The following is a 24,219-nucleotide window of genomic DNA, read 5'->3' as shown; positions in this document are numbered from 1 at the left end:
GGGCTTGTACACGATCTCATAGTCGTAATCAGAGAGTAAGATTCTCCAGCGTGCGAGGCGTGATGTAGGATCCTTAATTGAGAATAACCATTGCAGTGGACGATGATCCGTCACGAGAGTGAATTTTCGACCGTAAATGTAAGTTCTAAATTGTTTTACTGCACTGACTATAGCGAGACATTCCTTTTCCGTGGTTGAATAATTTTGTTGACATGGCGTGAGCACTTGAGATGCGTAAGCAATCGGAGGATCTTCTCCTATTTTGCCTTGGCTCAAAATAGCTCCGATCGCTACATCCGATGCATCCGTAGTTATGAATACTTTATAATATGAAACTTTTCTGATGTTCGTCCGTCCATACGAATGGAATTTTAGTGCTCGTTAAATTAGTCAATGGTTTCGCTCTCTTTGATAAATTTGGAATGAAACGACGGTAGTAATTTATTAATCCTAGGAATTGTTTTACGGACTTCCTGTTTTTTGGTACCGGGAATTCTGAAACCGCGCGTATTTTATCGGGATTCGGTCTTACACCTTCTGCCGAAATAATATGACCTAAATACGCGACTTCGTGTTTTAGAAAATGGGCTTTGTCCGTTTGCAAGGTGAGATTATGTTTCCTAAGACGTTCGAAAAACTTGCTTAGTCGGCGGCCGTGTTCTTCAAGAATGTCGGAGTATACGACGACGTCATCCAAGTATACGTATAGTTCCTTGCCGATCAGACCTTTGAGTACCTCGTTCATTAGCCGTTGGAAAGTAGCTGGGGCATTTTTTAAACCGAATGGCATGCGTACAAATTCGTAATGACCCTCGGGAGTGGAGAAAGCGGTTTTACTTCGATCTTCTTTTGCCATAGGTATCTGATGGAATCCGTTTGCTAAATCAAATACGGAGAAGTATCGTGCGCCGCCCAACCGGTCCAGAATATCGGTGATCCTCGGGAGGGGGTACTTGTCATCCACCGTTTTTTCGTTTAATTTACGGAAATCGACTACCATTCGCCATCGCTTATTTCCTTTCGAGTCAGCTTTCTTCGGAACGACCCAAAGCGGAGAATTATAAGGTGACTTCGATGGAACTATAATGCCTAAATTTTCCAAATTGCGGACCTGTTTCCTCACTTCCTCTTCTTGCATGGGTGGAAAGGGGTACTGCCGAGTGAAGACGGGAGTCTCATCCGTGGTTAAGATGGTGTGTGCCGTCGTGTCGGTTCTTGCCAGTGGGTCGCCGGAAACGAAAAATCTGTCCGCGTAATTCTGGACGGAGCATTCGACTATTGCGCGTGATTCGTCGCTTAATTGTTCGAGCTTCAACGTCTTTCGGATTGTAGCTAATCGTTCTGTAACCGACGTGGGCAAGACTTCGTATTCCCCCAAATCGTCATCTTCATGCGCGAAAAGAGTTTCCTCAGAAGGAGGAGATAAGTTGTTCTCGGAAATGTCATCGAGCTGTGGAGGTTGGTCCAGTTCTTCGCTATCCAGTTCTGGATGTTGCGCGAGGTAAATTTGAAGAGTTTCTTGATTTTGTTGATGTAGAGCTAGTACCTTTCCTAATTCCTTTGAGTTTGAAAATGGAACGGGATGTATTGGTCGTTTTGCCGTTACTAGTGTGCGATAATGGTATGATACTTCGGCCTCTTCTTGAAGAAGGTATGAACTGCCAATTAAACCGCATATTCCCTTTGGCAAGTCCGGTGTGTCAACAACATAGAATAATGCCCAACTTCCGTTAACTTTCATACAAGTGACTCCCGAGGTGGTAATCCATCCATTGAGGCCCTTTACGGAAATTTCGTCTTTATTGACGATTGGTGCATTAGGGTGAATTGCTTCTATGGTGATTAAATTTAGTACAGCGCCAGAGTCTACTAGAAATTCGCCTTCGCCGTCTTCCAATTGTTTGGCCTTGATCTTGATTCGGGGGCACGGTGCATGTGCGAGAAAGGGGGTTTCTTGTTCGATTGGAAGACCCGATTCTTCAGAGTTGACGAGGCTGACGCGCCCGCTTCGCTCCTCTCCTAAGAGCGGGCGCAGTTGTAGTTTAAAGGCTCGCGGCGGTCAGAGGAAGATTCGCGTTTCATCCGTGTATTATACCGAGGCTTATCTCGACGACGCCTGCCCTTGCATTGACAATTACATTGGCATCCCACGGTAGGTGTGGAATCTGGTTTTTGCGCGACTCTCTCCGGAGGGGAGGAATTCTGTGTTGTATACGCGGTACGAGGTAATTCGTAATCTGGTTCATCGCGGGGCTCTCGCCATTCTGTCCATCTACGATTTACGTCGTAAGGGGCGGGAGGACGAGCCTGAGGCGCATACGAGTAAGGTGGTTGCGCATAAGGCGCGTGTGCAAAATTCTCGACGCCAAATACTTTTGCGGCTTTGAATGCTTCATTAATTGCCCGATTCAGTGTATCAGGATGGTTGAAAGATACTCGATGTGCGTAATGCGAGGGTAAACCGGCGATGAACGAGGTTATAGCGGTACTGTTTAATTCCTTTGCCTTTTTATTATAAAAATCTTCCCCTTCGTCCCTAACACTTGCGGTAGCTCCTTCTATTAACCTAACGACTCTGTCTACGTATTCGGTCAGTGGTTCGTTAGGGGACATATATACACGTTGTAGATCGTACAAGATTGCCTGGTACGATCGACAAGGCGAATATCGATCTCGCAAAATACGAAGAAATTGGCTAACGGTTCTACAATTTTCTTCTCTTATGAAGTAACGATCTCGATCGGTCAGTTTGCAAGTTAATCCCGTCAGAAATTGCTCCTCGTATTCACTCGGAATTCGTGGATACAGATTATTTACTGTTCGAATGAATTGTTCAATAGGAACATATCTAGAGTCGAAGACGGGAATAGCGTCTAACGTGCGATAGACATGATCAAGATCGTCGATGCGTGAGCGATAAAATGTACTCTGGAATTCATTTGCGTTTCCAGCTTGAGATTTGGCAAAGGTCGGTGCTATTGTTGGTAAGGGAGGTGGAGTTCCGAAGGGACGGTTGGTTTCGCGTTGCGGGGAGTGGCCCATCATCTTGTGGCAGGTTATGGTTTGATATGTGAGACAGTAAGCGTTCTATGTCAGCGAAAAGCTTAGGTAGGTTACGAGCCGTGATCGAAATAAATGTTAGATTACGAAAGCTAAGATTTTGGCTTCGATATTTCGATCAAAGTATCCCACTTCTGACACCAATTGTTACGTCCCGCGTTGCGGTCGTTACTTTATTTATATTTTCGGGTCCTGTAACTGAACGTACAGAAACGTAGCTGTCGTAAAATTGTAAATGACGAAGGATGTCGTACTTCTACCTTAGCAGCTGTTGCCCATAATCCACATATACTGATATACTACATATATCTGCTGTGCATTGACACAGCAGATTTCGCGTGGTTCGGGTATTAGTCAAAGCAGTATTGTGCGTATTCTTCATTCGGATAACTTTCATCCGTATCACCTGTCAGTACATCAGAAGCTACATGGACAAGATTTTCAGAAACGCGTACAATTCTTTGATTGGTTATTGCACTAGATGGAAGATTCAAATGGTACATTTGTACAGACATTTTTATGGACTGACGAAGCCACGTTCATATATTGCGGGGATATTAATACAAAAAGTATGCATTATTAAGCAACAGAGAATCCACACTGGATTCGTGAAATTGACCACCAACACCGATGGAAAGTGAATGTTTGGTGTGGCATAATTGGTCACCAAATCATTCGACCGTACTTCATTGAAGGATTATTAACAAACCAAACATACTCGACATTTTTGTCCGAAACACTACCAGGCCTATTCGAAAATGTACCGTGTATAATACGTCAAATAATGTGGTATCAACAGGACGGCTGTCCGGCACATTATGCTCAACAACCGCGGCAAATATTAAATAGGATGTTTCCTAATCGTTGGATCGAACGCGGCAGTAACATTTTCAGTTCTATGAATTACATTTTTTATGGCTGCTGCTAATGTTGTCCGAGATATTAATGCACACACATCCGTTACATAATTGTCTTTCTAAAGTGTTTACATCCCTGAATGATGTGTTAGGTACAATATCGTTAACAGTGCCTCATAAAGAGATAGCCAGAGGTGATAAACCTGAACATTTTGGAGGCCATTCGCAGAAAAATGCATTCTTGCACATGGAAATTGCATCGAACATGTCATCAAATATTAATAACTATAATGGTATGAAATATTCGAAATATTTATTTCATTTATGAATTTGTATGGCCCTGAAAGCTATTGTATCGCATATGGTTGAATTTGTCTCGACACACATTTTCATACGACATAAAAAAGTATGTAGCATTTCATTTACAATGTTTTCCGTATGCCAAACGTTGAAAAGAAAAACGCTGATTAGTAACTGCGTGAACACCCTGTATGTATGGACATTGACAAGCTGTGTTCCGTATTATGTTCCCGTGAATCGACTGAATTCGGTAACTCAAAATGGCATAAACGAAGAACCTCTCGTGACCGGCAATGGTATTCTGATAAGTACTCTTCACATCTTTAGGGTTACTTACGCGAACCCACTGCGCTCTCTAAGCGGTTTTACTGGAATAGTACCCAGAGCGCTGACCATTTCTGCGGAATCGGAACCACCACATACAGTTCCCGATGGAGAGCGACGTTAACCATGCGGATTTACGACACTTCCACGAGAAATCTTTTCTATCCCGAGGAAACCGTGTCTACAAGGAATATTCATTCCCCGGTGTCGTCCTACCAACTTACTGCCTTACGTCACTTCCACTCTTCCCTCATTTCCTAACGAAAGGAGACGCTTCTTACAGAGACTAATGACACATTCACGTTTCTTTGTAACGAAAAAACCCAGATCGCTCCATATGGATTTCCGGACGATACATTATCAAAGCTAAGTGCTTACATATTTCTGTGACTCCACCAGTCCCTTTGATGTTTTTGTCGGATCGGTTTTATACACTTTCCGTTCTGGTAATAGTTTCTCATTTTTCTGGTATCTCTGAACTTTTTTGATTCATGTCACAGGGATACAGCCTTTTTCACTGTGGCAGTCGATGTGTTAATATTTTTGCCCCCCCCCCCCTCCCCCCGATTGATAACCTGGGTGCACCTATGGTCACATACATTATTGATCAGTGTATAGTGAAACGTAAAATAAATAAATAAATGAATTAATAAAAGCGAATAAATAAATAAATAAAAACTAACTAGATACTGTACAAGTTAATTGTGAGATTAGAAGAGTAGAAACTACTATTTATGTGCTTGTTAAATTGAAACTATACATTCTGTATGATAGCAAGAAACTGGAGGTATTCTTTTTTCCCATAAAAGAACCTATCTCCTCCTACACCTAACCATCGCTTCTGGATTGGAATTTTCCCAATCTCTGTCCTGTTGTATTCTTCGACCAACTATTGTCGCAGAGATGCCCCCAAGGATTTCGAATGGTTTTTGTTCTTCGTGCCTCAAGTAAAAATAGTAACGGGTGCAATTTCATGCTGCAGAAATTTACTCTGCTAGTTTGAACAACTCCCCAGGATACGTGCGTGAGTGTTGTGCTCCCCTTAAGAGGTTATATGTACTTATTGTTAGTCAGAAAGACAAAATGAAGCGAATATTGTGAAGATTTGTGTTTTAAAAATCACAAGCATATATTGCTACAAGACTTTTTATATTTTAAAGAGTAACATTTGAAAAAGATTCGGTCATTTTTTCGTGTAAAAATATTCATTTATATGAAAGTTACAGCCGATGACAGTTCGATACTTTCTGAAAAGGAATTTTGCGGTAAGCCCTGCCATTCTGAATCACGTTTTCCAAAATATAAAACTAAAAGATTTCGGTAGAGTATTAGTGTATCTTCTTATTAATCGGTAGAATTCCGAAATATTATTCCAAAATGGTGGCTATTTAAATTTGGAGTTTTGATTTTTAACAAAAAAGGCGACCTTTTTCGTTCATGATATCGAAAGTTTATACTGACATAAAATCCTTCAATGAACCACTAGATTTTCATATATGCATAAAGTAAGCCCATAATATTTCAGAAATATTGGTGCAGTAATATCTGAGATATCTTGCTAGCAGTCTTTGAAAACGTTGTTACGAGAAAATCACGTTTAAAGTTTTACAGGTGCACTAAAATTGCTTTCGTTTAACTCCGTCGTCGTGAGACTGAAAACATTTTTCCTTTTCTTGGCCTCGATTTGTGATACTTTTTAGGGTTACTTAATACTCCAGAACCCTTTTTATCACTCGTAATTGTTGATAAAACAAAAATCTACAGAAGCACGAACGTTCAACTGCACAACTCAGAGGCACAGTCGGCCACACTACCAGCGTCTCGGAGTTTTGTATACGTTGGTCTAAGAAACCATCAATTTTAATCCGATTAACTTGAATCTTTGAGGGAATACTTTTTAGATTATATACTTTCAGAAAATGGCAATACTGAAAATTCGTTATTTTTTCGATCTCCTGACTACGCATAACACCTTAAGCCAGGTCCAGACACGTGTAACGCGCATTGCAGAACTCTTGAAAGGGTCAATTTTAATGGGTCGACGCGTAGCTAACGACTTCGTGCAACGTCAAGTCGAACACGAGTATTCTGACTTGCATCGTAGAAACTATTAGAAGGAACGTCTATTTGTTATCATACCTACCCGAACATTGATTACTGTGTTAAAAGAAAGAAAATTATATATTTATGCCGGACGTATAAATTATTAATTTTTTAAGAGTTACAACCTACTTTTTCTGTCGTAATTTTACTTTATTATGAAAAAAATATAACCTTAATTTTCAGTGTCGTAAGCAGCTTCGCGGGAAGGTTTTTTTAATAAATTTCCACCTATCTAGATGTGTATCACTCTATTGCCATGATAAATTACTTTTTTACATTCTATGCAGTTGCTTTTGTCATGTACAAAATTATGGGTGTACAAAAGGGATCATAGAATATATAAGCCTACGATATGTAGAGCATCGGTAAACGTATTCGATTTCTTTATAGTTTAATTCCTTATTTATCCCTAATTCCACTTAAATATAGAGTAAAAGAAAGTAACAGCACAGTCTGATATCGCGAAAATAAAATAACAGCAATACAAGAAGCAAGTCATGACATTTTCAAACGAAATTTGTTTTTATAAATGGAGCCTTAAATGAAACAATGTTATCCTCTTCTTCGACTTATAGATGCATATAGAATCACCCGGCCGATTGTACCACAATTTTGGAGAGAAAATTCTTGAGAGTCTCAAGTAGAAATTCTATTGCATGCTGCTTGAGTGTGGACGGAATTTTGTCCTGATACGTTATTTCTGTTCTCCTGTCTTTCTGATTCAGATAGGGCAGAAAAAGACCATGTCCAGTCATCATGGCCGTCATACATATAGTAGTTCAATGGGCGCCTTTTTGAGTCACTGGTTGAAGATCTGAACTGTGAAACGAGGATAAGAAGGAACCTGTTTGCAATCCTCCGTTTACATTTGGCTTGCCATTCTGCCATTACATCATCCTCAATTTTCAATGTCCTTACCTCAAGGTTGACTTTTGTCGCAACTTCTGCTCTGGTTGCTCTCATAGAGGTGTTTTTACCATTCTTCCCTTTCTAAATTTCTGCCTTTAACTTAAGAATTTACATATACCAGGGAGGCCAGTTATCACTCATAATGCATCGTATGCTACTGCGCGGTAAACCGCCGCAAGCCTCATAAGAGCCCTCTTGTGGTTTTCCCTGATCAAACGCTCATTTTCGCGTACCGTGCTTTTGTGGTGCCAAACCAGGGCAGCGTACATAATGGTGGATCAATGTAGGCTGTAATATAGCTTTCTTATGGTGTAATGAGGATCATCTACATTGGGCACGATTCTTGTTATCATGCCTGTCACCCTATCAGCCTTGATAGTAACCTTCTTAATGTGTGTCCTGAAATTCTTGTAAGTGACATTTCCTCTTGAAGGATTGGAAAACTCGGATTCCTTGGGATTCTCTTCTTTGTCACCTACATTATTTCAGTCTTGTCAGGGGTCAGCTGGTGCCCTAAGTCATTCATGATTTTAACACTAGGTTTACGGGCACTTATCGTGTAGGTATCTCCACGGCACGCATCAACGAACCCGCAGATTTTCTTTAAAAAACAACTTATTTTATATAATACACAATTTATGATCTCTGAAATTAATGCATAGCTATAGAGATAGGTATACCACATAGAGAATTTCGAGGTTAGAAAGCATTCGAAATGCGTCAAAATGACGTGTCCCGTAAACCTAGTGTTAACGATTCTGTCCATAATGTCACTGTGTCCTGTGTTTCATCTATATTTCAAGTAGTGATGGGCACCATCGACTAAAAACTATCGACTAAGTCGATAGTAACCAACGACTACTTTCAGTCGACTAATTTTCTCAATCGTCGACTACTTTAGTCGCTTGAAGCGACTAACTTCAGGCGAATAATATTAGTCGCTTGAAGCGACTACTTTCAGTTGACTAATAGTAGTCGCTCGAAGCGATTACTTTCAGGCGACTAATATTCATCGCTTGAAGCGTCTACTTTAGTCGATTAAATTTAGTCGCTTCAAGCGACTCGCTCGAACTATCGAGCTATTGATCGCTATTGACTGGATCTTGATTATTTTCTTCGCGATGCAAACGAATTGTAATGTTTCCATATATTTTTTTATGTATTACTAAGAACTGTGCAAATTATTGCTTGTAACCTAATTGATTTTCATAAAAAATTTAGAGCAGTTAATTGTTTAAGTGCCAATATTAAATAGCTTTCAGAAAATCGAATATTAGTAATTGTTTAAAAAAACTTGTTTACCACTTATATTTTTGAAATTCTATCTATGAACTAATACATTTCAAAAAGGTAAATACACCAATGGTGCTGAAAAGTTGATGACATAATCTGTACATAACCTATAAAGCAAAATTTCAGTCGACTAAAAACTATCGACTAAATAGTCGATAGTATGTTGCGACTAAATAGTCATTAGTCGATAGTTTAATTTAGTCGATGGTGTCCATCACTAGTCTCATGCACCCTGTTTCAAGACCGCACGCATTCTAGAAATTATATCAGAAATTCTCCCATGGTCAATGAGCGACAGGCCATCCGCCTTCGACTCCATTTAAAACACGTTCGCGCTAACATGTATTAGATGAAAAAGTGTCGTGGTCATTGCAGGGGAAATCTTTTCGAGACAGTACTTTAATAGAAATTTAAAGTTCAGTGTACCTTCATGAAGTACAAGTATCTGCTTCGTTATTGTGTGACAGATTTTATTGGCATTGCAATTTCTATGTAGAACATTACGTTTTAAATGATCGGAAGTTATATGTAGATGCACATCTTTGACAAAATTTTACTATACCGATCAAAAAAAAAAACAGAAAGCTTCCAATTATAATGTAAAAGTTGCCTGAATTGTGGCAATAGCTTGTTTCCAAATAGTATTTCTCTTTTCAGGCTACTCTTCATATACCTGCTTAAGTAAGATTGTCTACATTACATCAAAACATGGAAAAATGTTTAATGTAGTTCAATAACAGATATTTTAAATTATTCGTTGATTGTAGAAACTCTTTTGTCAGTTGGTCCATTTTTTCTAATTAATTCTCTAAATCAGTGTACAACTAGAAAACAAAATTAATGGTGTATTTCGTATTCTTTAGGATCCTCGCGTGCTGCTGTTTCTATTTTCCCACAACAATGGTGTTGATGTACTGCTACGGTTCAGCCTTCCATGTTAATAAACTACGCCTCAAAAGGGTGGTTTGCGTTAATACCCCGGAAGTCGTTAGGGGAGGCCACATGGAGAGGGTAAGTTTAGTTCCATCTGAAAATCCAATCAATGAATGAACTTTAAAAGGAGCTCATCAAATGATCTTACAGAATTCTAAAAGTTTATTTATTCAGCTGTTAATTGCATGACACATGTAAATTTGCGGTTAATACTTTTTTTCTGTAGTCATGTAAATTATCGTGATAACCAATAATTAAAACATTAATAATAAGAATTAAATTAAACATTGGTAGAGCATTGGCAATGAATAACAATTTATGGGTAAGCAATTAACGATTAACACTAACTTTTACTGACTTTGTCAGAATACTGGAAAATTTTATATTAGTTGCTTTTACAGGGTGCCTCATAAAAATTCGAACACCTAAATATCTCCTCTGCTTTTAATGACATTAGATATATCAATGATGATAATAGTGTCAAAGCATATAATACGTTAAAAACATTTTTGTGCATTTTCTATAGAACTATCTCATTTTATACAATGTTCCATTATTTACGTACTGTAATAATGTTCATATAAAAGGTGTTCTAGGACACCTTGTTCGACCACACTTCGATGGTATAACCTGTGGGTAGAAATAAGGACAAAATGTTAAAACTATACGTATAGGTTGTTTGATATTTTATTTAAAACATTGTAACAGAAATACGAACTACGAAGGGAATGATAGAAAATTTGCTCTTACTACGATACACAATAGGAATATAACAGTGATATTCATCTGTTCTGCTTATGCGAGTTGTGTTACTACCGTTGCTCGTTAAAGGTATTGAATACCATTAAACAGCAAAAGTTATTGTCTACTATTACTTATTAAGTTGTTGAGCTTCCTATAAAAATTCCATGATTGTTTTGATATGCAGAGTACACAGCTATTCATTTCGTTTACGGCTGTTGTAATGGGAAAGCTTGAGTTGCTGTGAGGTAGGAGTACCAACGTAGATTTCATGACAGGATAATATCACGTTGTTCAGTGTTTATGAATATTCTCGCACAATTACGCTTGATGGGATTGTTTCAACATTTTCATTCACCATCTTTTTCACCAAGCTTTGCGGCAGCAAAATCATTCTTCAAGAATATTGATTTTTTTTCTATAATGCTCCTGCAGTAAGTATTCACGAAGCTTTGCATCAACTGGAAGTACGTACTTCGATCTGTTGTACGGCGAACTGTGCATGCTGATGACAGGCATCCGTACCATTATAGACAAGTACAAGTGCCTTTGCCAGGTGACTGACAAATTAGTACAAATTTATCAGTGGTATGTGCACGCTACAAAAGAAAATAATTTTTTGCTTACCAGAATAATGTGGATTGATGAGTCAACGTTAACGAAAGAATTTTTAATAATTATAGTTCGGCACGATAAAATCCACGCGTTATTCGAGTAGTTGTCTTTCAACGTAACTTCAAATGCAATTTAATGACAATTTGATCCTTGTTTTTTGAAGGCGTGTCACTATTTTCTCATTAATACATCTGGATGGAATAGAATGGATATTTGGCACATTATGTACGGTGACGAGTAAACTCAACTTCTGCTAGGGGAAAAAGGGGCGTAGGGGATGGGCCTCCTACTACTTGGTCTTGGTAGTTACTGAAATTTATGCGAAGTTAACATTTGGGTTAACATTTATCTCAGTACTTGAAATAAATTTACAAAGTGGTAGGTTTGGAGCGCTGGCGATTAAATTACAGGACGGTTCCTAAAATGCACGTAACCATTACGTAGCAACTAGAACATTCTCCATCATTCCTGCATCACCGTTTTAGCTATTATAAAAAAGCTCTTAGTACTCAGTTATGAAATTACAGTCGTTTAGCGAGATTGGGTTATTTCTAGTCAAGCATATCAAGTTGTTCCCAGTCACAGGGCGTTGAAACTGGGAAAAATTATAATAGTATAGTTTCAGTCTTTTTTGCGGGACACACGCATACCATTGGTAAACCATTTTTATTTAAAGAATATATTATGTTAAATATAATTTTAACTGTTATTCAAATTATATTCTTTAGACATTTTGAAATATAAGTTTTTAAAACGTGTGTAATTGACATCGATACAGCTTTACCGCTCTAAGTTCATAAGAAATTATTTAATGTGCATACTGTCATCAATCGCAGCGCGTACGACGCCCGTTTAAGTGTTTATTTCGTGACTCGTACAATTTAACGTTTGTTTAATACGTTTTCTATTTCTTTTCCTTATTATCGACTTCCTTGCCACATTCACCGCCATGCCGTAACATCACTATTGATCAACATTGAGTTTTCCATTTATGCCTTGTCGGCCACGGATGACCGTCATTTAATTCCCGCGTACGGGAACCGTTTTGACCCCCTGTACGTATAGTTACTGATGACAGCTGTAAAGTACTCCTAACAAGCAGGATGTGGGGGATAAAGTATGCCAACACTTTGCTTGTACGAGTCGACAGACTGCTTTTGTGTGAATCCACCTCAATTAATGTGGGTTGAGGTCGTGCAAGGGTCGTTTGAAGTAAGTGTTAAAAGAATCCTGTCCAAGAAAGTGCCCGTGGGCTCTTACAGTTTTTCCACCCTAGTCTCTTGTTGTCGTCGGGGCCATGACGCCACACAGTGGTCCGGATTGAACATTACCGGCCCATTTGTACATAATTTTTGATCCATAAAAGATATCCACATAAAATTTGCGCTTGAAAACGTTAAAAAATATTCTTGTTTTAATGATGTATAATGTAATATATTTTATGTTTATTTAATAATATTTTTCTGAATTTTTTAAGTTTAATTGTTCTAAACAATTTTAAAATACTGTTTATTTTATACCTTATTTAATATTTCTTTAGGTAAATTAATCATAAGTTACTGTTATTATCAGTATTAATATACATTTCATATTATTTAATTATTAGTTCCAATAATACTAGTTTCTTGCATGATTTTATTCTTAATTAGACACATATGGATCCGACGTTTTAGCGCTTTTGTACTTACCAAATAGAAGTAAAACGAAATGTTATATCGATGCAAAACAAAATAGAATCTAAATATAACTTACACTTAACTAAACACACAATAGACAAAGAAGTATACATACACTACACGCAACACAAACTATAAACGAATAAAAACAAAAACTATAAAAAACAAAACTCTAAAAGAAAAAAAGAAACAAAAACTTAACAGTAACTTTTAAAAACGTAGGAAATGTTCTCGCTGTTCTGGTTCGAATGGTTCTGATGCGACTGAATGCAGATAGAAAGTCGAAGGCTTATCGACACCATGGTATAAACATACTAAGTGCCTATAATCTAAACAGTTCCTTAGAAGAACCTTCTAACAGCTAAAATCTAGCTCCTAATACCTCGCGGAGTGTCGTCGGTGGCTTTAAACATTAAATAATTTGAAAAAGTGGAAGAAAGTGGAAATAATTCTTGCATGCCTATATAGTGGAAGGTGTACTGAAAATTTTCCAATTGGTTAGACTCTGGGACTTGTTGGGACTTAAAAGATATTCCTTGCTAATTATAGAGAGTTTTGAAAATTTTCTATGTTTCATTCAGCATTATTGTTTTTATATATTCTATACAGTTATTATTAATGTGAGGTATGATTTCTTATCACGGAAGAATTTTCTTCAATATAAAATGAAAACGGAATGAAAATATTAAACGAGATTATCAGCACACCTCGAAGAAGAAAAGCAGTTTTATCGGGTGAGAAGCACCATTCCTAAAACGTCCGACTTTAAGTGTTCGTTTCCATTAAAATACCCATTAAATTTGATTAATATTTTTATTTTTGGTACTAACGGACATTTAGGAAATAGTACACAGTCAGTAGATATCGAAATGAGAAAGTTGACTTTTTGGAACAATGGGCCGGTAATGTTCAATTCGGACCACTGTGCGCCAAAGTTTTGACAGATATCGTCAGTGAAATATGAAAGGAAGGTGTTTAAACAAAGATATTTGCACCTTTCACTAAAATCAGCTTCACAGTTGCATGCTGACAATTGCATGTTCACAATTTAATTGTATTATTTTTTTCAATAATTATTGATACTTCATGAGGATGCCCTTTGGTTAAATTAGTACTGATCATTGTTATCGATTGCTATTACGCAAAAGATTAAATGGCCTGTATCAATTAATAATGCACCTTCTATAAAATTCCTACTGTTTGATGTTGAATTTGTAAATTTAAATAAACTACTTAACGACAGAAACATTATTGTATTTTTCTTTTAATATTTGTTTCTTTGCAACGGTACATAATGCTCGGATGGCACCAATTCTAGTCTGACCTGATTACGGAGCTTCGGAACTACGGTGGTGCCCTCACGGTCACATTTCAATACTGCTTTAAATCTTGCCTAAGATCTACTTTGTTCACTTTTAACCTAGGAATAATGTTTTGCACGCCCTTTGAAACTAAATTTACAGAATATATCGCATAAAGTGTTCAAAATTGTTTCCTCCAAAATTATTAAAGATAGTGAAAAAATTCTTTCAGCAGTTTTTATGGTTTCGTTCATTCAACGTGTATCGTTCTGAATAGAAACTGAATGTTCTATACCATGGCACATGCTGTAATTATTATGTTGATAAGCCATTTTTATATTCAGAATGTGCAGTCGGACGTGGTTCTAACATTCTCGCATTAATTATAACTTTATCCAACGTGGTTTAATAGAAGCGAATGTCGTAAATCGCCGCGACGTACAAAACACGGAGTACATTTTTCTACGCAAGATAAATGCCGATTAACCGTGCATCAGTAAATCTAGGTTAATCGTCGCAATCTCTTAAATGAAGGTAAAGCTCATCGGCTATTGAGTCGTGACACATGGCATCGCAATATCGCAATATCCTCGAGTAATGAACGTTAGCGGCATTATACTTGTGCATCTGCCTTTCTATTATTTGATCACTAAGTAAGACAGCTCTGCCTTACACATAAGATACAGTCAACAAAAAAGTATTAATATTCTCATTCCTTGTGCAAATGTGCAAAGTTTAAAAAAAAAATTGGAATTTTCGGGTTACCGAACTTCCCTTGTAAGAGAGAATTGAGGAGGCTTACCGAACAGGCTACCGGTGTTTCGCCACGCTATACGTCCTTCGCTCTCTCGCCACCTCTTCACCCATACGTTTGCTTTCTCTCGTTCTCGCACACTACCTCACGACACAACTCGACAAGCGACAGATGCAAGACGCAACACAAGTGATTTTCGGGGGTTTTGCGACGCGACGTCATGACATCGTAGGCCCCCCACTACGCGAATTTCTCTCTCCGCGTTCCCGCCGAGAACTCTCCCGGAGTCACGCTCGTACGGCTCAAGGACGACTGCATTAATTACCTCTGCTATTGTTAGAGGTGTCAGAAAAGTTTATTCACAGAAGTTTTTCAGGATGAAGGGACTATTACTTAGCAGTAACAAGTTTTTCGTGGGTGGAGTATCTTCTAAGTTTTCAAAGTTAATTATGTTATTTTTATTAATGATATTGAAATATTATGGAATAAAATACTTTTATAACAGAAATCGATTCTTCCAAACATTCTGCGTAATAAAGTATTAAGGTATTATGTGAAAAAGGTAATAATTCGTGACATATTTTAGTAGCAAATGTTTAGCTTGGTTAGCATCTTTTACCCAGTACGTGTGATCCGCGAGACAAGAAGCAATCAAATTATCACCAATATTCATTCCACCAATATTTATTACACCAATAAAAACATTATTAAAGCAATATTATATACATTGCGCTTTCCGTGAGGAGATATGCGACTTAAACGCGACACCGTATGTGTTTCGGCTTGGGCGTACTGGGTGACAGAGTAGGGTACGCGCGCGTGTGTGAGAAATACGTGTGAGCAAGGGGCGTGGCTTTCGTGCAGATAACGGTGGCGCGGGAAACGAATGTCTACTGTATTTCGTGCGACGTTGTCACGGTCTCAATGCCACTGTGTGTCTCTTTCCATCCCCCGGCACTTCGGCACGAGAGCCTCTAGCTCAGACGCTCGGTAAACCAACTTTCTTCTTTACCCTGCGATTTCCACGTGTAGTGTTTAATAACCTACGTATTAATTTAATCCCCTTTTAATATGTTACTCAATATTTGAGTACAATACATTCTTTCAAAAGAAATAAACTTTTTCTTATTCATCTATTTTAAATCTTGACGTGTGAAAACGTTCAGCGTCTCGTCAACATTCTCCGCCATTTCCAGACAATGAATAATTGACGGGTGCGTGCCAGATGGAGACAGACGACCGTAGACGAGGACGCACGTCGACTGATAATGATGATTGATTAATTTATAAACAATGTACAATAACTGATTTCAGTTGAGAATTTTTTTCTGTCATGTATGTAAAAAACAGGCCTGGCCAAACAGTAACCCGCGGTCACATCAGCGCGCGTCCCTACCGGCTTGCTCTTTTGAACGTAGGGGAATGACCCCCCTTCATACCCACAGGAAGACCAGGAAGAATGACGAGATCGAGGCAATAAACCGCGTGCGCATGCTACGATTGTCCCCACTTCCAACATATAGTTGCTATGTCAACGTGTGTCGCCAAGAACCGATGAGTAAACTGACTTCGGGAGTGTCGAAAGTGGGGATAGTCAGTATGCGCACGCACCTCTTGTTCCCCGATCGCAACGCAGCAGAAGTGAGCAGTGAAGACTACGGTTGAATCGATACTGCCAAGGTATCGATACTTTTACTCATTGTTAGTATTGTACGAAGGTATCGATATTTACTCGGTATCGATACCTTTACTCATTGCTAGTATTGTACGAAGGTATCGATATTTACTCGGTATCGACACAAAAGTATCGATACTTAGTTGTATCGAATTACACTTTCCTAACCTTGATATCCAACACAAAAGTTGTTTATACCTTGAGAGAAAATATAATAAAATACAATACTATACTTTAAATATTTATTTAAACTTTTAATATAAAACATAAACAAACATATGGATAAACTATATACAATATACGTAATATATGATATACATAATAAATAAATATGTATGTAGATATTAATTATCAGATATCATTTGTACAAGCATACTTAGTTTGAGAGATATTCTGAAAATATTCAGCTGGGGGCATAAGATCTGCGACGCAAGGCGGCCCCTAAAATATCTAGACAAACCAAACCAATCCATCTTTCTAAGTACATATATTGCAAAAATAAATCCAGTAAAATATAGAATATATAACAAGATAATGATGTTGTACTTAGAAAAATGGGAAAGTCCCTTATTTTTGTAAAGACAAAGGAATAAATAAAGATTTATCAGTAACATAAATATTTCATTCATTAATGATAAAATTAAATGAAATATTTAATAGAAACTGAAACAGGAAACGCAGTTTTTAACTTCGTAAATGAATTAAATTTGCTAAAAAATAGTAAAGTATTTCATTGGGGAGGTAGCATGCATATTGAACAAGGTTATGTCAAACGTAACATAGGTGGTAGATGGAGATGCTGCAGGAAACAATGCAGGAAAACTTGTTCTATATTTGAAAATACCATTTTCGGAAGCTCACACCTAACCATATACAGGGTGGGGTATTTAAAACAGGTCACCTGAATAACTCGCTTATTTTTGGAGATAGAAGGAAAATGCATCAAACTAAACTTATTTGGTGTCGAGGGCTCATAATCTGATATTACTAATTTTTTGATAGGTGGAGGCGTCAAGGAGATATGAAGGCCAACTCTGTTTTCTTAAATGGAACGGTATGGTTTTTACTTACATTTTGATAGAGTGTTTCAAGACGAATACATTGACCTATTATGAAGGTCATTCAAGGTCATATAAGGTCAACTGCAAGAGAAAACAGATTATCTCAAAGCATTTTAGATTAGCAGATATGATATAAATCCTATATCATATTTCATTTTCACCAAAAATCGTGATAGCGAGTGCAAAAAGTGATCGATTTGGCGTGGAATGACCCATTATTAGCATAGAATTCTTTTCTCTCCTCCACCTAGAAAATGTACAGAGAAATGAAGGATGGACAGAATTTTTTACTTTAAGAATATTTTTGTTTCAATAGAAAAATTTACATTAATCAATATTTCATACACAGTTTTCATCTACATGCTACTATTTTTAACTTTTATAATAACAAATTAAAAAAAAATGTTTACATCTTTTGTTAAATTGGACAATGTGAGAATTGTTCCTTCAAGAAATATTTTCTAATAGTAGAAATACATAGAGTCATTTGGGACATGCACGGTTACAGTTTGTTACGAGGGTAAACAATTGGAAATGGTTTTGAAAAAACTGTTCTTGAACTTCCCTATAAATTATACATTATTATATAACATACTACTCAATATTATACTTCTGCAGAATTAATACGGATTTTAACTGCTCGAAATCCGGTTGGGAACTCTTGCTTTAGGTTTGTGTCATTCCATTTTATACTCCACGCTTGTTTCTTAATTCGATGTTTGTTCAATCTATGTCTTTATAAATAGAAGGCTCAGGTTGCATCTTATATTAGTTATGTTATACAGCTCTGTGACAAACTTCGAATTTCAATTACCCATTTAATCCTATGTGGCAAGAAACTGTCAGGATACGAACGGAAGCCATTACAGTCCTATCTGAACTGAGGTAACACGATGTGCATATTAAATAGTTGCATATACAGAGTGTTCGCGTTAAATTGGACCAGGGTTTTTCTCGTAAACAGTATGTATTTAAAAAGGAAGAGAAAGGACTTGCGGTATAACTCACAGGTAACACGATAACCTGTGTCAAGTTTTTATATTTACATTATTTTTCGAGAAACGAAGGTGACCTTAAGTTTGTTAAAATTACATTTACAAATGTAAGTAGTATAGAACAAATTTTGTTCTTTTAATTTGAAAAGTGTGCAGTTTTCAAATTGGTCCCTGTTTTATAACTTAAACACCATCTATGCTCAATAAACAAAACGAAACAATTTAAAATATGAAAAATCAAAGCAGTACAAACTTCGAGCTTAAACTAATTTTTTTAATAAAAGTGGTCGCGCTACTTGTTAATATCTCGTCGAATTACCCTACATTAATGAGAAAACTTGAATTTTTTTGGTTCCGCCAGATATAACACGCGAGATCAATTTCGGGCGGCATGAGCTGCTCGCGTGGCGCACTCTCCCCACTCCGCTTCCGCCGCGCGCTGATCATTTGCATGCTGGAGCTTTGGGATCTTTATAAGAGAAGCCACTGAATGGATTGATTTGAAAATTAAGGAGCAGATAATTTAAGTCTTCCTCCAGACTACGTCCAAATTTCAAGTCCTAAATGTTACAAACTGACACTACAGTGATTTTCCAAAAAAATGATCTCGACTCCTAATTAACTTAGAGTCAAATATTTTGTTTTAAAATTTGTAGACACATAGCAGTTATCGAATGGTCTATATGGCAATTCGATACAATCCAAAATGAAGATGTTATTGAAATTGTTTAAGAAAGAAAAGATACCTATTATTTGGAGCCATTTTTCGGTGGTTTAATTTTAAAAATTCATTTCAACTTGAAGTCTATACGATAGTACAACTTTCAAGGAATAAAAAATACCAGCGTTGCTTGCTGTCTGACTTACCAAAGATGGAGAAATTAACTTTTCGAGAGACGCGTTTGAGATAAATTAATGGCTTTTTGTAAAAACGAGCAAATACTTACTGTTGAAATTTGGCACACTTTTTGATCGTAATGGAGGCTACTAAAAAGAGCCTATTTTGACAGTTTTAATACTTTTGCGACTTAATATGTGGATCAATTTTAACGTACTATAGCTCACTGTGTTGGTATTAAAAATACCTACCTTTTTTTTAACCTTTCTCTCTAAAATCATAATATTTTCTTCTGCACGCAACAAACATGTTTTTCACACATTTTCGAATTTTTTTAACAATGTTATCCAACAATTCACGAGTCTCAAATGTATAGATTTCACTTCTAATATTTCCTGTGCATTTTTTCTCTTCAACATTTCACACTGTCTCGTGCGAGTCTGGTTTTTGGCAAGCACATTTGGTAACCAGGTTCGGGCGAGATCCGGTCGTCTTACTTCTACATCCACTTTCACTTAGGGTCCTTAGGTTTTCCTAAAATTCCTTCTTTGTTCAGCTTTCTCTACGTCGGTACTTACTCTCTGTTTGGACTTTAACTTCCTACTCAGGGTTTTGTGAAGATGTAGCGCCCGTGCACATTTGGCGACCAACTTGTGCGGTCTTTGCTGTGCTCTGACCAGCTCTTTGTTACTATAGCTGCTTCAAAGATATAGCGTTAGCTATAAACCTGACTGACCCTAAAGTTTATGTGTTTCGGTAGCTTAATCCTGTCACTCAATACCTTTGACTTGTAAAAATTGTGCTCGACCATCGTTCAGGGGCGTGCGACGTCAATTTGGGATCGGTTTTTCCGTTTTAATGTAATTAAACAAATTCTTATAGCGTACTAATTTCAGATTTAAAATACTTCTGGCCCTTTTATTCTTCACGAAAGCTTACGAAACATAAATTTTCTTTCAAATATTCCAGTCTTTTTCGTTTTATTCCTTGGAATCTCATAGCTGAAAATGGCGTACGACCCTGAGTGCAGTGGGACACAATGGGCCCCCGATGATCGAGTACTAATGGTTTAAGGGTCGGCCACATTTACGACTAACGCTATATCTTTGAAGCAGCTGCTATACCTCGATACTTTCTCCAAGTTCCTCGGCATTTTCGGTGTCCTCCCCTACGTCGTCTGTCTTTCTCTGTACTCTGTCTATCCTTTTTATTTTCGTCCTTCTTAAGCTAGCGCAAACCAACGGAACGGGCCAGTCTTGCCGTATTGAAATGCTGAACGGAACTCTGTTACGCGCGCGAGAATCCTGTATAGTTATATAGTCAAATAAATTTAGTGTTGATCAATCGTGTGGATTACTGACATACCCCAATTCACCTAAGGTGAAAACTATAAATGAAGCAGTTGCCCTAACGCACGTCAGCAAACAATGATTTTATTAAATCAAATTGAAATTTTAATAAAAAATGTGATAACTTCCAATAACTTTCGTAATATGTTTTAGAAAGTAGCATGTGCCGAACATCCGATATGCGTACAAGAGATGGATTGTTTAACGGTAATTTGGTATTACATGTAATGTAATAATTTGAAAGCTAATACAAATAAGTGTCTTTTATCCAAAAACAACGAAAAAAAGAGGCTGCACGAAAGTTTATATTTGGACATGACAGATGAGTTTAGTTTGTTAATCCATCAAGAAAAAAGTTATGACTAAATGCCGCAGAAACAACCACAACAACTTTGAAACGTGGGAACAAAATAAATGACCTGCTTAGTGTGATAAGTGAGTTGCGTTGCGCTAAAGTTCTAAAAGTTTGATTAATATTATGTCGCCCGCGCGGAGTATCTCTCTTTTATACTCTCGTTAACTAACAGTAGATAATAGAACACCAAAACTCATTCACAAACTACACGCTTGTGTCTATTTTAATTCTAGTTCATTGTATCTTATATTATTAGTAATCGTAATAATATCTTGGTAATTACTGGCCAATTAGAAAAATATCTCTGTCACTCAATCGTAAAAACATGTTGGTAATTGTTGAGTGTGTGTGTTAACAAAATGTTGAAAAAGTTGCAATTGGTCGGAATTGCGAAGAAAATAGTAAAGGACGCTTTTTGCGACTTTTTTATCTGAGATTGTAATGAAAATTTAACGAATACATTGTTTCGATTTATGGTAGTCATATGCATGATGAAAATTTTATCGAAATCGGTTAACGTTGTTATGAGATACAAACGGTTAACAATGTTGAAAATCGCAGTTTTTTGCGAATATTGACCTACAACTGTAGTATATCAAAAGTATTTTACATCTTTCGATGTCTGTTACTCGTTTCTGGATTAACCGATTTCAATAACAGTTGCAGCATGTATATAATTCACATAAATCTTCGAAATGTATTTATTAAATTTTCAGTACAGTTTCAGACAAAAATAATTAATATTGAGTAATACAAACAATAATAGTAACATTATAATCGGTAAATAGAAAGCGTAATTAATTTTATTCGTGAAAATGTAATACGTAATTTTAGAAATCAGCTATTTGAGATACGAACAGTGCGAGAAAATATAAATAAATCGAGAAAAAGTTCTAAAGTATTTATATACACGGAAAAGCCTTGATTGGGTTATTAATGAGAAATTTGTAGCGCAGAATTATCGATTTGCTGAAAATTAACGTTAACGATGTTAGAAAATATGTTTTACTTACGAAAGAAAGAAGTAGGAATTTTCAGTTTTAAAGCCAGTTGAAGAAATCTTAAAACTGCTCTATTCTGAAGAATTCTATCGAGTTATTAAGCCAGATACACAATTTGATGATAATAAATAATACAGTGTTTATCAAATTAATAAAATATGCCCATTTTGTACATTTGAAACGAAATTTATCAGGTAAATAAATCATTAGAACCATTGAGACACAACATAGTTTTATTTAAATTGCCGCGACGTGCTTGTAGAAGAATGCTGTCTCCAATGTACATAATTTGATCTTCATCTTCATATTAAGTCAAAACCTTAATTATGCAGCAGGACACATGTGATTTTATTCGAATTCGTTTCTTAATCAAGAACCTTGTAAATTGCTCTCGACACTCAAAGAAGTTTGGAGTCAATCGAATCATCGGAGATGACTAATAGAACGAGTTTGTCAGTTGAATAATCAAATATATTTCCATTTAAATTATGTACGTTGAACCAGTTTTCCACATAATTCTACACATGAGCGCAAATATTAATAAATCTCTTCCATTACCTTGCATGCTTAGTACTTCGCGCTTCACTGATATCAGCTTTGTATCATTAATTTAATGTACTGCGTAATGTTCGCCTCATTGTGTATTCCACTTCATAATTCGATGGTTAATATTTACATTCAGCAAGGAAATACGAAATGCAGAGTCGAAGATATTACATAACTGAAAAGTAATGTCTATGCATCGGTTGATTACTTTTCTTAATTTGGAATAGTATTTACATCCAAGTCCACATGATATAATTTTATGAAATTTAGAAAGAAACCTCCAGTTGGCCCTCCGTAGTATAGTGACGTGGGCCCTACATTGGGTATGATTGTTGGTCCAGTTGCAAAAAAGGGTGACAATTCTAACTGTTGGCCAACCAACAGGTCATCAAAGGCCCATCGAAATGCCAACAGTAATTGCTACTAGGGTACTGACTAGTGCCGCCAGCGAACATCCATAGGTAGTGATAGGCTGTGAAGCACTTTATGTACGTGTGGCGAAAAATTCGAATCACTTCGACCATTATTTACCATCTTTTAGGTACATGTTAAAATATCTCGAGGGTTGGAAACATTAGTGGAACAAAACATATACAAATATATTGTGTCTGGATTGCTTACACTTTGTAGTAACAATGCCTAAAAATTGACAGTATAATTTTGAGGCAGAGAGACGCTAAGGCATAGATTAGAGATGACGAACTGGAGGTTTCTGCCCCTATTTGCCAGCTCCGCTTCGTCGTAGGAAAACGACCCCTTCCATATCTACTCGACTCCGTTAGCTTATCGTACCATCTCTATTATACTACTACATCACTTTCTCTTATCTGTAAAATATTAAAGAAACCGTACTCCCACTGTGGTTGCGGAGGAAGGCTCCATACGTGGCGTAGAGTAGTTAGGTTGTCGAAATCTGATTGGTGGTAGACGTGGTGCAAGTCTTGTCAGAGAAGTTCAGTACTTATGGTCTAGATTTTTCACCTGTTTGAGAAAGTAGTGATGTCTTATAACAGTCTAATATTCTCATAGGTAGTCTATTTGCATCTATTATATCTATTACACACCGTAGTACATAGGTACTGAATCAGCAGTCGACAAGTACTTTGTTCTGCAGTACAAGCCTACTGCCACAAAATCAAATAGATTGACAATATTTCGTTTTCAAGGTACTCGTGGCTAGGTTAGGATTCGGTGGACCTCATAATAAGCCATCTGTTGTTCTAGATGGGAATCGGTTAGTGCAGTGCTGTCCAACTTGGCTCTATAGAGCCAACAGCCATCCCCCACCACCGTCCGCCGTTACCGTGGAATAACAGAGACAAGAGTGTCAGCTTCTGTGGTTCTACGAAGACACAGCGCGAAAGAAAGATTGGAAGGGGAAGCAGGCGTATAAGGGGCCCCTCCTGAGAGCTAAGTTGGACAGCACTGGGTTAGTGGGTCATTTAGAATAGCTTATTGTGTCGCAGTTCCTTTGATCAAGCTGCACATGTAAGTGTGGGTTAAAATCTTTTCTACAAATACTTCGAATTTATC

At 37.1% G+C, this 24,219-nt stretch overlaps 1 protein-coding gene across 1 annotated transcript in view; it reads left to right on the top strand.

Moving 5' to 3' along the window:
* Nucleotides 1–24,219, top strand: part of LOC107192777 (trace amine-associated receptor 1) — a gene marked incomplete at its 5' end in the record, with an annotated part of 74,542 nt that overhangs the window by 22,903 nt on the left and 27,420 nt on the right. The window contains one exon of the mRNA XM_015582114.1: nt 9,710–9,857. Coding sequence (XP_015437600.1) covers nt 9,710–9,857 — 148 coding nt within the window. The remainder of the gene's footprint in view (nt 1–9,709; nt 9,858–24,219) is intronic.

This window comes from Dufourea novaeangliae, unplaced genomic scaffold (genome assembly GCF_001272555.1).
Source record: "Dufourea novaeangliae isolate 0120121106 unplaced genomic scaffold, ASM127255v1 scaffold379, whole genome shotgun sequence".
In the NCBI taxonomy this organism is placed as follows: Eukaryota; Metazoa; Arthropoda; class Insecta; order Hymenoptera; family Halictidae; genus Dufourea; species Dufourea novaeangliae.
Note: the sequence above shows the minus strand (reverse complement) of the source record. Positions and strands in the feature narration are given on the sequence as shown.